The sequence below is a fragment of the Montipora foliosa genome, chromosome 2, assembly GCF_036669935.1.
Source record: "Montipora foliosa isolate CH-2021 chromosome 2, ASM3666993v2, whole genome shotgun sequence".
NCBI lineage: Eukaryota > Metazoa > Cnidaria > Anthozoa > Scleractinia > Acroporidae > Montipora > Montipora foliosa.
The window spans coordinates 48,587,139-48,604,421 of NC_090870.1; the positions used below are offsets into that span (position 1 = coordinate 48,587,139).

The following is a 17,283-nucleotide window of genomic DNA, read 5'->3' on the forward strand; positions in this document are numbered from 1 at the left end:
TTTTGGCGAAATCCAAAAACAGATCATGAATCCAAAGTATCCACTCCTGAGGAGGATACTTTGGATCAAATCTAAATCCGGATTCTTGACATTCATCACTTAAGTGTTTTTATGGGAAAGGATTTGAAAAGCGTATTTTTGACAAACGGTTTTCAATGCAAAATTGATACATAACAGCTACAGTACATGACAGTTCAGCCTAAATGGTTTTCTCACTTTTACTGTACGATCGAAGACACGAGTAGGTCGAAAATAGTAAGGTTTCCTGAAAATTTCACACCAGAAATTACTCTAAAGTTTTTTCGCAGCAATATTATTCTTAGCACATTTCCTACAACTAAAAGGCAAACTGCAAAAATATCCTCTGTAATCGATTTGTACCGTTTAGTACGCATATTTTTCGCCATTTCTTTTTATCGATCGCTAAACTACTTTTTTCTGGTGGCATTTTCATTAAAGAATTTTCCCAAAACAAACCAGTTAACCCCTATTTTATTATTATTTTTTTGAAATTGCACGCAGCTATGGGTTTGTTTGTTTGCGTTGTCATGTTAAATAATCCTTTTTCGGATTTTGACTCTGAATCAAAAATCCGTTTTTAAATTTTCCCAAAAAAACGCACCCCAAGTCAGTGAGCCAGTGAATCACTTTTCGCAGGGTCTACGAATGGATTTGCATGATCCTATCCAATTCTCTCTTGCTTAACCGATAGCCTTGCTCTCTCAAGCCAGATATGTAAAGCAATATCCAATACGGCCAGAGAACTGAGGGTGCTAAATGTCAACCGCTGTATATGGTACTCATATTCTTGGGTTCGTTGTTTTAAGGAACTCATGCTTGCAGGAGGACAACACGTCCTGCACGGACAAAGTGCACCCTAGAATGTTCCCCGGAGATTGGATGCGGCTCGGATAAGTACTCGTGTCTTTGCGATGGAAGTTGTGGTTACAGCTGTGTGGAGAAAGGTAAACATATTTGAAAGTCAGCTTCGAAGAGTAAAAGCCTGAAACCTTCAATCTCAAAGAGTACGTTCTTTACAATTATCCAAGGGTTTATTTGAGAGACGAATGATAAAATTCGCTGAAGCATTGTCATATTGTACCTTAGAAGTACTTTTAACCAATAAGTCATAGTTCATAATTTGGTAACATGCCAGCCGCGTTATTTTGATTTGAACGCACTTGTTTTGGTCACAATAACCTATTGTTTGTCATCTGATTTTCACCAACGTAATCAGTCTTTTTTGGACTGAAACAACAAACAAACAAACAAACAAACAAGCATCGGTTGTCCAATGAATGGAGTACTACTCCCAGGGGCCGGATGATATTTGTCGGTTCAGTTTTCTAGAAATCAGGGTTTAGAGAATTTGACAAGGCTAAAGACTTCGCTGTCTGTTTAGTCAAAAAGATATATCATTCATAAAATTACGTACAGCACTCGGCAATGGGACCTTTTCTAGTTGACGTCATGCGCGAAGAATGGATATATAGTGAATTGAAAATACTGCAAAGCTGCAATGTCATCTGCTAACGTCAGAGATTGCGATCAGTTCCTTGATAAATCAGTCAAGCGGCCCGCTTATTTGGAGGCAGTCGTGTTTTGTCACGCAAACAAATAAAATGACCGAGGGAGGCTTGGGAAGAGGAGTGAAAGTTGTAACAGACGCGTTCAGAATCAACAAATATGGTAATGTATTATTGAAAGTGATATGATAGGTGGTTACACCGTTTTTAAGGCTAATGTAAATAAACACTTAAATAACTACAGTAACGGCGTGGGAATGTTTATGTGCATGTCGAATTCAATCAACTTTTCGGAAAGGAAACCGCAGAAAAACTACTGTATTTACTTTTAATTTAATTTTGCCCGACATGGATTTCCAATTAGTGAATCTACGACAAAATCCGTTTTCAGATTTTGTGTTCGATTGGAAATTCGAAGATCCGGATTTCCCAATCAAAAGCGTTCCACGTTGACATTTCGGTCGATGGTATGTTTTCATCGTAGTCACAAATCTTGGTATTTTTTTAACTTTCCCGTATCCCATACCCTTTGCAAAGGGATGTTATTGGCTGGAAGTATGAATCACGTGTAAGTTAGGTTGCGTCGCAGAAGACAAAGTATAACCAAGAGAAAATGAGGGGACAGAGAGGGCTTCCCAGGGCGTTGGCAGGGATATGTTATGTCCACCAAAGTTATTTTTAGACGAGCAGAAGTCTTTGTTCTAGCAGAAGTCTGTCTTCCGAGACGTCCGCATGCAGTCTTGCCTCGCTCTCAGGTTCTTAGTGAAAAGAGAAAATGGCGGCGCACTTGGAAGGCTGATGAATATTTATTTTCTTTCAAACATCGGACCGAGGTTGGCCTGCATGCGGACGTCTCGGAAGACTTCCGCTCGTCTAAAAATAACTTTCGTGGACATGACATATCCCAAGGGCTGGACCGGGAGCCTCCCTCTCTGTCCCCTCATTTTCTCTTAGTATAACTCAGTTCTTAATATTAAAAATGGGGAGAGATCGAAGGTAAGCGTCTCCAATTTTGAAGTAAAAAAACCAGCATTTTCCTTTAGTTGTTGAATTATCTTTGACAAATATGTTATAAAAGCAACAGAGAATATTTTTTCCGTGGGAGGGAGTTGGGAGAATTCTCGACATTTATGCAACCCTCGACTGCGTCTTGGGTTTGCATAACTGTCTCAAATTCTTCCAACTCCCCCTTGTGTTTAGATGAGGCTATGGAAACACGGAAAATGTCCCCCTATTGCTTAACTGGATAATGGCGTTGTATGCCTGTAAGGCGGACCGCGTAGTATGTTCTTCTTGTTTGTGGTCGCAAAAAAAGGGTTCCGTAACCCGTGGAATGAAGTGGTCTCTGTTTGTTTCGCATGGAAGTCACGTCGGGCCGGGGGAACACAGCCATAAATTCGCTTCAAAAGCTCCCATCGCCAAGATCACCTAGATCATTATCGAAAGTTGCGCTAACCATTGCGCTTCCTTCATCGCCGGCTGGTTGCAATTTATAATTAAACTCTGAAATCGTACAGCTATTTTTAGATAAAGCGTCCACTAAGTGGGATTAATGCATGTACGTCGTATCTCACAGATATTTTTCATCGCGACCCGTAGGAAGAAAACAGCCGTAAATGTTTAAGTTATCAAACGAAGAGTTCAACCGGCCAGCAAACACTTTGTCTAAACACCAAATTTTAAGCAACTTTCACTTGTACGATATTCGTTAAAATTCATATAAAATCTAGCCAAAGTTCTCACTCGGATAAGAGTATTGCACTCTTTCGAAGATATTACGGTTCATTACCTAGGGTTAGTGTTATGTTTATTGTTTGTGAAATTGTACATAATCAGGATAATTATAAACAAGCAATACTGCTAAATGACTAGTGAGGCGCGTTCGTATGAAGGGTGGTTGTTGGACAAAAATGTTTTTTTGAACGTGTCGCATGTTTTTGGGCCAAAGTACCATCCAATTGGTCACTTTGCATGTTAATGGCCTCAGGTGTAATTGAATATGGCGGGTTACATGTTATCTGGCTAAATTTTATCCCCTCGGTTTGCATGTTGATGGGCGATGATACGATTCAATTGCGCAGTCTGTATGTTTTCGGGCTTGCAGTAATTCATGTCGTCGTTCGCTTGTTTATGGGCCAAGTGCTTCACTTCATTTGAACAGTTCTCATGTTTTCGGGCTGTTGCGATATCCTCTCCTTGACTTGTCAGCGTAACATTCCTTTAGAGGAAGATTCTTCACGTACGAGGATAGTCTGACGTCAGTGGAGAATCCTCAGCCTTTTTGTCAACGGTATTCGTGCTCACATTAACGGGTATTTCATACATGGTACATCCATGAATCGGTATTTTCATGTAATGCTCAAACACTACAATTAAGTTGCCTGATTAGAATATTTTTATTTCAAAACTCAAGTTTTATTCTCTTTCTCCTGAGTCGCGTAAGAAGAGAGTCCTAATTTTTTCGAAAGGATCGGTGGTGACGATCGAGGTTGATTCAATATTTTTTCGTGTTGAGTGGTCTACCAGATCAGTGTGCTCAATAGTTAAGAGCATCTCCGCTGGATGGTTTTGAAGATTCCCTCTTTGAATTACTTCAAACAACTCAATCTTTGTTGGCCGAGCTAAACGTCAAGAGCCAGCCTATGCCTATGAACCATTACGGGTTTTTACAGGCTGCCAAGGTCGTCCCAAATACGCCATTCCTTCTAAACAAATGGAATCGTTCGTAGGCTATGGATTTACTGAAAAAATGGGAGAAGTGGTTAGTGTAAGTTCCAAACCTGTGTATTGCAGATGGAAAGAGTTGGGTCTATCCAGACAAGACATCATTACTTCCATAGACGAAAACCAGCCTGATGCAATAATAGCTGGTATTTTAACTAATTAACTAAATGTGAATACAAGAATATGTCTGGTTTCTAAGCTACAAAAGTCAGCCATCCAGAGTAGGAGAAGCAATAGAAGGAGAGACCCTGAAGGTTTCTTGATGAGAAGCCTGCAACTACAGCCTGGGAATACAGCCGCCTCTCATCGATGAAAGGCGGCTGTATTCGCAGGCTATGAAACTAAGGGATGTTTTCTTTTATGAAAGAGCTTCATGGCATGTGATTATCTTGTAGGAGAGTGAAGCTTCTTGTGACATTACAACTGTCGATCGACCAAAGGCCCAGTATCAGTTGTGGCTCTTTTGTCTCAATGATGGGCACAGCTGAAAACCAAGAAATGTTTCTACCACACAGGAGAAACGAGGAGCTCTCTTTTAAACGTTTTCTTGTTAAAACTCACTATCTCTGCACTTCAAGGATGGAGTTTGAAACATGCTTTCGGAGGGTGGGTGGGAAAGCAGTTCTGGCTGTGACAATGATCAATTCAGCCTTATAATGCACTCATAAGTGGCTTTGGATTCAAAGGACGACCCCAAGTGAGCCCTAGAAATTTGCCCTAACCTCCAATTTAACTTTACTAAATAAAGTTTGGTATTGGCAATATCTATTTTGAGGATTCCCCTCTTCCTGTGGGCAACCGACATTTGGAGTTAAGAAAAATTAATTTAAATTTTTTTTTCTTGGAAGGTTTTTAAAATCTAAAACGTAACCATGGGAGTTCCTAACATAATATCGGCTTATTTCGCCAGTTTTGAATCTAAAGAGTTCATTCACACAGTCATTAAAGATTTTACTGTGAATGAGAATTATCAAGTGGACAGTCCCTTCTACTATAACTCCTCAGAGAATGCAATTTGGTTTCACTGACAATGGGGCTGGACAACAACAAACAACACCTTTATTCGCTTTGTACTTAATTACATACATATGCATAAATAGAGAAAAGATAATATTTTTGTAATACTTAAAAGCCTGGAGGTGAAGGAATCCTAAGATTTTCTAGCCAGTTCTCCAGATTTTTAAAGTTGTGAAGAATTGAGATAGAATCTTCGAAGAAGCAATTTTAAAGGTAGAATACAATAAGAAAGAAAGAGTATATGCTTAAGTTATATTTAACTATGTTGTTCTGACAATAAATGAGGTTTCAGTTGTTTTGAGAATTGGTATACATTTAGTTCTTTAACGTTTGAGGGAATTGTGTCCCAGACAATACATGCAGCATATCCGACTGTTTGTTTTCCCGTGTTAGTTCGCACTTTTTTTACGTAAAGGTTTTGTTTCGATGCATACCTGGTATTGCAGTTGTGAACATTACTAGCATATTGAAAATAATTTGAAAACAGCTTTGGGAGGAGGCCTTTATGCCAAGAGTACGTGAATTTTAAAATGTGAAATCGATAAACATTATGTACCGTCAGAACATCTAATAAATTTAGCAGGGGAAGTGCACTTTCTGTGTGCTCGCCATAAGTGGTGGCAAAGAAAATAAGCCTAGCAGAATGATTTTGTTTAGTTTGTATCTTATCAATGTGTGTTTTATATGCGCTTCCCCATGCTAATATTGCGTAGGAAATATATGGGTATATTAAGCTATAGTACATTTGTTTCATTTGCGGAAGAGTAAGATAATGTCTCAGCTTAAACATAATACCATTGTTTCGTGCAATTCTTGTACAGATGTATGAAATATGATGATTAAAAGACATCGTTTCATCAAGTAAGACACCTAAATACTTTATTTTTTGCTTCCTTTGTAGCACATTTATCGTACCGTCTGCACTTTCAATATTGATATTTACTTGGTCATCTTTTTTCTTTGGCGATTTGATTATCATGAAGTTTGTTTTAGAGAAATTAATTGACAATCTATTTACATCACACCATATTTTAATTTTTTTAAGTTCACAATTAACTATTTTCTCGAGAGTTTTCAGGTCGCGTGCTGAGGCAAAGACGTTTGTATCGTCTGCAAATATTCTAAATGTTAAAGCACTGGAGCAGTTTGGTAAATCGTTTATGTAGATTAAAAATAATACTGGACCTAGGGAACTCCCTTGTGGAATTCCGCATGTCATTGTTTGCTCTGATGAAACGGTATTCCCCATCTGTACATATTGCTGTCTATTTGCAAGATAGTTTGCAAAAAATTGGAGGGACACGCCCCGTATCCCGTACCGTTCCATTTTTTAAAGTAAAATTGTGTGGTTCACGGTATCAAATGCCTTGGAAAAGTCCAAAAACACGCCACAAGAATACAAATTATTATCTATCGCATTACGTAAATTATCAGCAATTTCTGCAATGGCTTGTGAGGTTGAGTGTCCCTTTCTAAAGCCAAATTGGAACTTGTATAGAATTTCATGCTTTTCCAAATAGTTTACAAGCTGTTTACAAATGAGTTTTTCAAAAATTTGAGTTAGTGCAGAGAGTGTGGAGATAGGTCGATAATTAAAAGGATCCGTCTCCTCACCCCTTTATCTACTGGTGTGACTTTTGAAAACAATCTGCAAGCCAGGGAGCCGTGCGAGCAATGCGAATTTCGCATTAAGTTTAAGCATCGATTTGAAATAGTTTTTAAGTCTAAGGAACCATTTTAAAACGGTTAGCTTCCAATAACTGTGTGACTCGCATGTTGACTCGCATGGCTCGCAGCCATGACTCGCAGTCATGACTCCCTGTCTCGCACATTGCCATCACTCACTGACAATCACCACACAGGAAGAAAATCTTGTACACAACCTTGGTCAAAGATGGTAGTGCCATGGCAAGACCTCAACACATGCTGTAGGTCAGTTGCCTGTGGATACCGCCATTTTGAGCAAAGCTGCCCATTGATGTCTTACCTTTTAAAAGCTCCAGCAAAAAATCTTCCGATCAGGCCGTTCGAAAATCACCCAACTTTGACTCAATCAAAATCAATCATTCTAACTTTATTCTTGTGTCAACGTATTCAAGCATGAGTAACTGCCCTTGCGGGAAACAAGTTCCTAATATAAAATCCCATACAGATTTATTTATTCACAAATACAGTACTAAAATGTATTTCATGAACTTAATAATTTGAAATCCCGGAATAAATAAATAAATAAATAAATAAATAAATAAATAAATAAATAATAAGATAAATAAATGAATAAATACGTGTAAATCAATCAAGCTGCACAAGTAGGAGTCCAGATCCTTGCGGTTCATTTTCATTATATTTGATTGGTCTGGTTCTTGATTTTTTAGCTAGGCCAACAAGGATCGAGCTAATCGAGGGAATCTTAAAACCATACAGCGATGATGCTCTATTGAGCTCACTGATACCCTCATGCAATGTCAATATCATGGGATGGATATCCGTAAACTTCAAGCAGCGCGACTTCCATAGTGTCAGCGAAGGTATCACCGTCCGGTCTTCCATCTAAATACCAACCCCGCCCGAAAGGGCGTAACTTCAGTGCGACTCAACGTGGGCAATGACAGTAAACTTATATTATTATCGAAAACTGTGCCTATTATAACAAAACAGTTTTCATTTTAAGTGACTAAAAAGAATTTTGTGAGCTTTCGAAAATGTTCCTAAATTAGGGTCAATATATTGGACAGATGTTGTAATCCGCTTTATGGAGAAACCTCTCAAGTATGTCGCTCGCCGGGAGTATGACGCATAATTTTGAATTCTCATTGCTGTGGATGGGACTCAAGGAAACTTCAACAGGGTTAGCTTCTCATATTTCGAAAATTTCGCAATGAACGGGAAAAAACTTCTTCCAAAGTTTCAATCGTAAGCTGCAGACCGCAAAGGTACCTTAACATAAGTAATGTTGAAGGTGGTTTTCATGCACGTTACATCATCGCCGCTATGTTGGTGAACGAAACAAAAAGGTCCCTCATTAGCTTCTTTTGTTTGTCCACCAGCAATGGTACACCAGATCATTTTATCGGGGTTTCTAGAGATTGGTTGACAACCATATATTGTAATTTGTGTAAATTACAAAGGTCCCCACATTTCAACGAATTCATGGGTGAATTAAACCCTGGTTACATACAGAAGATCAAATCATGTTTGATATCTCTCTTCTCCTGTTTTTATTTTTTTAATTTTTCGTGAGCAGGTATATCATGCGGTAACCCTCCAGCTATATCGAATGGAAAGTTGAATTTCACTGGAACAAGTTACAACGACACTGCACATTATACTTGCGATAATGGATATAATTTGAACACGGAATTTGCAGTTAAAAGATGCACGGCTAAGAAGAGATGGAGTGGCCTTACTCCTCGGTGCTGTAAGTTGTTTTATTGTTTTGTACTTGAGCAGTTGTGTCCACAAATGCACCTAGTTAGATGCTCGCCCAATTTTGACTTCCAACACGAAGTGTGCCTTGAAGTCTAAGCCTTGGCTACCTATTTCCAAAAATAAGGTAAGGGTTAAAGGTTGGCGTTATTTTTAGCTTATTAGGGAGCTTACGAAACGAGGACGACGACGGCTACGAGGACTTCATTTAAAAATACGAGTTCGCGTTATTCATATCACTACGAAACTATTTCATGTCATTTCACGTTAAAAATGTGTAGTAAATGTCGAGAAGTTAAACTGGTATGAGTGGATTGGAAGCGTAGAGAGAGAACTGAAAATTTATCGTCATGTGTTAACGTCCTTCACAGAACCTTGAATTTGGTCATTTCACATCTTCATTTAGGAGATGACGGCAAAGAAATGTACCAAAATGTAAAAACACACGTGGAGAGCGTGCAGAGCCATTGCTTTTGCTCGCTAAACCTATTGTTTTGTAGCGTCGTCGTTTCGTAAGCTTCCTATTGAAAATGCAGCTCTTTATCCTTCGCTGAGAAGCAGCATTTGTGGGACACTTTGTAACGTTAATTGTCTTTAGCAAATTTGCAACCTCGGATAATGCAATGCTCGTGCTCTGATTGGTTCACTCAATCACGGTTATCAGCTCATATACCTTAGGCCCTGTTTACAAGCAGGTAGGGTAACCCTAGCAGGAGGGTCAAACATATCCCGGGTATACCAGCAAAATTTTACAGGTAGGGTTACCCTACCACCCGGGACAACTTTGCGTGCTTGGTAACCGCCAGCATCGCAAACACAATGGAAACCGCCAAAAAGGTTGTATCGGGTAATAGGCGAGTTGTCCCTAGCAGAGCGTTTACAAGGCAGCTAGGGTTACCCTAGAGCTAGGGTAACCCTAGCACTCAGATAGGGTTACCCTAGCGCCAGGGTTAGCTAGCTGCCTTGTAAACACGTCGTTGAAAAAAGAAGAAATGTGTGAGTGCTAGGGTAACCCTCTTGCTAGGGTAACCTTAGCACTAGGGTTACCCTACCTGCTTGTAAAACAGGGCCTTAGTTTGACCTTATATGGTAAATGATTGCGCTAAGTCTGGCTAAACTAAAATATTTTATGCCAGAAAGCAAAATTTCTCTTGGTATAAAGCAAAAGAATAACATTTTTGTGGAAAGTTTAGATAAATTTCGAAGCTTAGAAGTACGCGAGAAGGTAAGAAATGTTTTTGTGACGAGCCTGCGTCTGTCTGACCACAAGGTATTACAGATATTGCATCTTCATCAAGTTTTTTCGATTTCGCAAGGATTTTCTCCCTTTTTTCGTTCGTATGTCGTACTTCCAAAATTTTGGAGTTTAAGGGCATTTAATAAAACAAGTATTCCATTTGCGCTTGCTGGATATGAGACTGGTTTATAATATCCAACTCGGCGCTAGGCGCCTCGTTGGCTATTTAATTAACAATTATGATTACAAAGTGATTATCGGTGAATATTCACCGAGACGAGGTCGAGGTGAATATTCAGCGATAATCACTGAGCCTGAGGCGAATAATTGTTTTAGTATAAATACACTGGTGATTATTTCAAAACAGAGAAAAAAAAACATTTCAACGCGAAAATCATCTTCACTTACAGTGGCAAAACGACTACTGGCAGCCATTTTGTCCGTCGAGGTGATTATCGGCTGATAATCCTAGATAGCGAACCAATGAGATTTTGTATAATCACCTGTGTATTTATACTAACATCTCATATCCAACGCGCGCTCGTGGAATAATTGTTAAGTATTCCGAGCCGCGAGTGATGTTGAACTTGGGGAGAAGAGCAAGGGGACACTTCGTGAAGCTTATTGAATCAGAGGCATTTCTGAAGATATCCGGATTATGATAATGCTAATGTTTGTAAAGAAACGGATAACAACTTTGAGTTTACAAGACACGTTTCTCTCGATCATCGATTATCTTCAGTTGCAAGTGTTCGTTGCAGTGCGAATTTGAATTTATGTCAATGTTACAAATGAATTGAAACTTGCGTCTATACATGGCCGTTAGAATTTAGAATTACCGTTAAACGTTGCAACAATACTTAGTGCAAACAATCGAATAATGCGCGCGTAAACAGTGTATCAAAAGGAAAACAAACTAAAAAGCTTAAGAGAACTTAAAACCATCAGAAAAAGAGTGAAATAGCAGTCCCCCTCCCCAACCCCTTTTATTGAGGAGCCAAATAAGTCAAATAACCCTGATGATAAGCCCTGATCACCAACGTTTACTGGAATTTCTGGAATCAAACCTGTTCTCAATTTCTTTTCAGTGAGGGACTGTGCAAGTCCAGCAGTACCTAGGAATGCAATTATTTCAAATCCCAGTGACAGTTATCGTTCTGGACAAAAAGTAACATTTGAATGCATCCAGGGTTTTAATCCTGCAGGAATGGCCACCCAAATGTGCTTTCAGGGGAGGTGGACTGTGCTACCTTTCAAGTGTACAGGTAAGTGCAATCTTATTTTCAGAACTTTCCCAGTTGTGCAGAATGAAGTTTAACAAGTACATAATGAATCGTTATGAACTGACGTACTCAAAAAACATGTATTCAACCTCGTAGTATTCCATCCCAAGATTCTTACACACCCTCGAGATAGCATACATACAGGGCACCTTCCCTGAAGTTTCGGCTATTGTGCATGCAAAACGTTAAACCTTAATTACAGAAAGCAAATGAGACAAACAGTAAAGCCACTGATAATCAATTTTCACAGTCCTTAATCAAAGTCTTTAAAACTTAAAGTTCATGTTCTTTTAGATAATCAAGTTCTTTGACTACTGGCTTGGAACAGGTAGATATGATGGAGTTAGGATCATCGTCCGCGGCAGTTCTTGCTTGAATGAGGCTCTGTTTTTGGGTGCTGGTTGCAGTAGCTGGGTTGTTTTTCTCCGCATCTTGTGGGGTCTGACCTTTTGCAGTGTCTTTGGTCTTCGTTTGAGAGGCCTTTGTGCTCAGGTGTCGACGGTTTCTTTGGTATAACCCACCGTCAGGTGTCTCAAAAATGGAATGAAGATCTTGGTGTGAGATGGTTGATAACCATCGTAGCAGGGATCCCTACTATTTTTCACCTTTTTTAAAGGGAAGTAACTCCTTAGTATTGAACGAATGAAATGATATATGAAATGAATCATATATTGAACTGCGGATATGAAATCAAGTGAAGCTATGATTTTCGCAGTTTTAGCGTAGGGAAGCCTGAAAAATTCAGGACTTCTACAGGAAAGTCCTGAGTTTTTCAGGCTTCTCTACGAAATTGCTTAAATTGCGTTCATAACTCCGAGGATCATAGCTTCACTGATTCCTTACCATTGTGTTCATTGTAATAGAATTTCGTTTTCTGATTTCTTTTCTCTTCTGTAAATTTGCTGACAACTTTGGGGTTCAGCAACTCAACATTTGTTGGCATTAGAAGCATAGCAGATGGCGTATTTATGGAGGGAAGGTAGAGTGATCCTTGCACGAAACTGGACAATTTTTAAGCAATTGTCTCTTACAGCCGGAAATCTAGATAATTGTTGCGGCTTAACAGGATTCAAACACGACCCCTTCGACGCCGGCCGGTGCAATGCTCTGGTAGCAATTGAGCCAGGAAGCCACTCAGTTGGGAGTAGGTCAATTTGTTGGTCTCAGGTGCTCATGTGGAAGGACTCGATGAAATGAAAGCATATATTTGAAGTGCAGGTTATAGACGGAAAATACAAGCATTTCATTTCAAATATATACATTATTTCATCATGCACTTTCACTGGGCCACATGCATGAGCCTAACGAATTGATCTTCTCACAACTGAGTGGCTTCAAACACTGGCAAAATGGTTCAGCGTTTGACTCTTGAAAATTTTGTCCTTAGGCAGGACGTTTGGTTTTGTCGTAGTGATACCCTCACCAGATGCAACTTCTGAATAGTCTCGGTCTTTATCGCCACGCCATGCAAACTTTAAAATAATTGCACTTCTCCTCCCCGCTTTCACTCTTTAGAGGTCCCCCAAACGTGAACTCGCAGTGCTGCTGACCTGCTTTCCACGCTGTTGGCAGATTCTTGTCCAGTCCATCTTTGGAGCTGAATTTCGTTCCATGCCATCTTTTTCGTCCGCGCGAAAGAGTTTAAATTAGAAATCCCCAGATAATCAATCTTACCACACTTAATGTTTGTGAAACAATGTGGCATATTTCGCCAAGGCATCAGACACAAGGAAACTCGAACATGTGCAGTTGAAAGCTTTACGCATTGTCTACCGCAACAAGAGCAACTATTGGTTAAGGCAAATCTACCATCTCTGAACAACAGAAGACTACAGGAAGCACTAATACTGATGTACAAAATAAAGCACCTTATTGCGTCTAGTTATCTGTGTGATCTGTTTCGCCAAAGCAATAAGCGATCTAATTTAACAAAATTCTGATTCCTCAATTACCAAGTTTTATACGGTTAGATTCGGAAAACATTCTATCGGGTACTTGGGACCATACCTATAGGCAAAACTGTCTAAGAAAGTAAGAGAATGCTCGTCACTTGCTATCTTTAAAGGAGTTATTCTTAAAATGGTCTTAACGCCATTTGAGACCGGCGACTGCTATGCATGTATTTTATGCGAACATTGATAGTATTTCAAATAGCTTTTAAGTATTTAAGTATTTTATACCTATTATTACTCTATAGTATATTAATTATAAATTAAAGTGTTTTATCTATTTGTATATTTATTTAAAAAGCCCTTCTGGCGGCTGGTATGTTGGCTGATAATGTCAGCGGCTGAGAGATTGTGCGAAAAATAAATATTTAGCTAAGTGTAATTCGCTTATTTCCTGATTGAATGTATCTTATTTTTCTAAGAGGGAGGCTGTGGAGACCCAGGAACACCGAAGAACGGTCGAAAAGTAGGAATGCAATATTCTGTGAACCGCAAGGTGTATTTTGATTGTGACTTGGGTTATGAATTATGGGGCTCAGAAGAACGCATGTGTCAGCCAAATGGTACTTGGACAGGACAGCAGCCAGTAGGTAAAGGTGGGCTTTAAGACACCCGTTAAATATTGTGATATCTTCTATAGACTCAAGGATATCTAATTGGATTAAACACTAATTCTTTCAATTTTATGACAAAAAAAAAAAAAACATTTCAGCCGGTGCCACCCGGGGTGGGTTGTTGTTGCCTCTATTTATGAATCGCGACGTGCCGAGGGGAAGGGGAGGACGACGACGAGTACTTCCCTGGCGAAAAATGTCTGCGCATGAGTCGCGCGATATGGCACGTGACGCATTTCCGAGACTATCATTGGCTCTCGTGAAAAAAGCACTTCCGAGAAGAACAGAAAAATGGCTGCGGTTTGAGTATCGGTAGCTTGTTGGTTTCCGTTCTTTTTAGAGCGATCAAGGCTAGTTTTAACGCCAGTTTCAAGTGGAAGGTATTCTTAGAGAACGTACTTGTTGTGTAAAACGTTTGAAACTGTGCATGGCCTGCTGTACTAAGAGTGCAATTATTCGAATCCCAGTGACAATTATCGTTGTAGACAAAAAGTAACATTTGCATGCATTCAGGGTTTAATAAACAATTATTGGATGAGGTTGAGCATGATATCATGAATTATCAAAACCGAGGTCTGTGTTATCTGCCGAAGCCAAAGGCTGAGGCAGATAACACAGACACGAGTCCCAGTGACAATTAAGGTTCTAGACAAAAAGTAACATTTGCATGCATTCAGGGTTTAATAAACAATTATTACTTTCTTTTATAATGCTTACCTATAATAACTCGCTTACGTAATATCAAAATATTTCAGCAAACAGTTTGATAAATATATAGAGATACGACTGAACAACGTCCAAAATAACATGATGTTGTAATCCGCTTTACGGAGAAACGTCTCAAGTATGTCTCTCACCGGGACTATGACGCATAATTTTGAATTCTCATTGCTGTGGATGGGACTGAAGGAAACTTCAACAGGGTTAGGTTCTCATATTTCGAAAATTTCGCAATGAACGGGAAAAAAAGCTCTTCCAAAGTTTCAATCGTAAGCTGCCGACCGCAAAGGTACTTAACATAAGTAATGTTGAAGGTGGTCTCATGCACGTTACATCATCGCCGCTATTTTGGCGAACGAAAACCAAAAGGTCCCTCATTAGCTTCTTTGTTTTGTCCACCAGCAATGGTACACCAGAGTCGTTTAAGTATCGGGGTTTCTAGAGAGTGGTTGACAACCATATATTGTAATTTGTGTAAATTACAAAGGGCCCCACATTTCAACGAATTCATGGGTGACATAAACACTGGTTACAGAGGATCAAATCCTGTTTGATATCTCTCTTCTCGGTTTTATTTTTTTGAATTTTTGTGAGCAGGTATATCTTGCGGTCCCCGCTCCTATGCCTTATTATTCCACGGAAAGTTGAATTTGCACTGGAACAAGTTACAACCGGACACTGCACATTATACTTGCGATAATGGATTATAATTCGAACACAGGAATTTGCAGTTAAAAGATGCAGGGCATACGAAGAGATGGAGTGGCCTTACTCCGCGGTGCTGTCAAGTGGGTCTGTTTTGTACTTGAGCAAGTTGTGTCCACAAATGCACCTCGTTAGATGCTCGCCCAATTTGACATCCAACACGCAGTGTCCCTTGACGTCTAAGCCGTGGCTACCTATTTCCAAAAATAAGGGAAGGGTTAAAGGTTGGCGTTATTTTTAGCTTATTAGGGAGCTTACGAAACGAAGACGACGACGGCTACGCGGACTTCATTTAAAAATACGAGTTCGCGTTAGTCATATCCCTACGAACCTATTTCATGTCATCTCGCGTTAAACGTGTGTCGTAAATGTCGAGAAGTTAAACTGGTATGCGTGGATTGGCAGCGTAGAGAGAGAACTGAAAAATTATCGTCATGTGTTAACGTCCTTAACAGAAACTTGAATTTGGCCATTTCACATCGTCATTTAGGAGCTGACGGCAAAGAAATGTACCAAAATGTAAAACACCCGTGGAGAGCGTGCAGAGCCATTGCTTTTGCTCGGCTAAACTATATGTTTTGTAGCCGTCGTCGTTGCCGTCAGCGTCGTCGTTTCGTAAAGTTCCCTATTGAAACTACAGCTTCTTATCCTTCGCTGAGAAGCCGCATGTGTGGGACACTTTGTAACGTTAATTGTCTTTATTAACTTTTCAACCTCCGATAATGCAATTCTCGTGATCTGATTGGTTTACTCAATCACGGTTATCAGCTTCTTATCATCCATCCACTATTTTCGCTTTCGCGCGCGATGGGTCTAAACGCGGCACGTGGGCGAATATGTACCAGATAAAACTGGGGAATATCCGAGGCTATTCCCCAATGATATTCCCCATTTTTTAAAACGACTTCAAGGATTCAAGTCTCACATTAAAATTAAGTTTTAGGATGGCAGAACGGTTTGCTTCGTTATCAGAAGAAGAGATAAACCTGCTGGGCGATAGAGCGGTACCCAGAAAAACACCAAAAAATCCACTTCATACGCTGTAAATGTTTTTGACGGTAAGCTGTTTGTAAATTGTATCCGCCACTTGTATCCACACCATTAAAAAAGTCGTTTTCCTTTCCCTGAATTGTGGTACTTTCTCCCCAAGCATATTGCTTTTAACTCGGAATGCGAAGTCTGTTCGAAATCTTTGGAAATGGAATATTGAATGACGCGGTTTTGGAAGCCAATTGATAAACTTGGACGTGTTGACAATTGACGGAATGGCAGATCCCGCTTGTTGCGAACAATATTTGAAGGATTAAGAAAAACACCAATAGCCTCAATTTGGCTTAAAGTATGCTCGAAGATCACAGTTTTCCTCGAGCTGTCGCTTCCTCGGACAAACTGTCGCTTTTTGAACAGATAATGTCCGCGGCCAATATCCGAGAATATTTCCGCGGCAACGAAAGGCTATTATTTATATACACACCTAGGCCCTGTTACCAGCAGGTCGGGTAACACTAGCAGGAGGGTCAAAAAGATAGCCGTGTATACCAGCAAAGTTACAGGTAGGGTTTAACCCTACCACCCGGGACAACTTTGCGTGCTTGGTAACCGCCAGCATCGCAAACACAATGGAAACCGCCAAAAAGGTCTGTATCGGGTACTAGGCGTGTTGGCCCTAGCAGAGCGTTTACAAGGCAGCTAGGGTTACACTAGAGCTAGGGTAACCTAGCAACTCAGATAGGGTTACCCCTAGCGCCAGGGTAGCTAGAGCTGCCTGTTAAACACGTGGATGAAACAAGAAAGAAAGGGTGAATGCTAGGGTAAACTCTTGCGAGCGGTAACCTTAGCACTAGGGTTACCCTACCTGCTTGTAAAAAAGGGCCTTAGTTTGACCTTATATGGTAAATGTTTGCGCTAAGCCTGGCTAAACGAAAATCTTGTATGCCAGAAAACAACAGGGGGCGGAAATTTCTCTTGGTAATAAAGCAAAAGAATAATTTTTGTGGAAAGTTTAGATAAATTTCGAAGCTTAGAAGTACGCGAAAAGGTAAGAAATGTTTTTGTGACGAGCCTGCGGTTGTATGACTACAA

At 39.9% G+C, this 17,283-nt stretch overlaps 1 protein-coding gene across 1 annotated transcript in view; it reads left to right on the forward strand.

The window, feature by feature from the left end:
* Positions 1-15,206, forward strand: part of LOC137991760 (sushi, von Willebrand factor type A, EGF and pentraxin domain-containing protein 1-like) — a 43,112-nt gene extending 27,906 nt beyond the window's left edge. Inside the window, exons 11-15 of the mRNA XM_068836794.1 lie at positions 828-965; positions 8,512-8,685; positions 11,019-11,195; positions 13,585-13,758; positions 15,094-15,206. Of these exons, the coding sequence (XP_068692895.1) occupies positions 828-965; positions 8,512-8,685; positions 11,019-11,195; positions 13,585-13,758; positions 15,094-15,206 (776 nt within the window). The remainder of the gene's footprint in view (positions 1-827; positions 966-8,511; positions 8,686-11,018; positions 11,196-13,584; positions 13,759-15,093) is intronic.
* Positions 15,207-17,283: the final 2,077 nt, after the last annotated feature.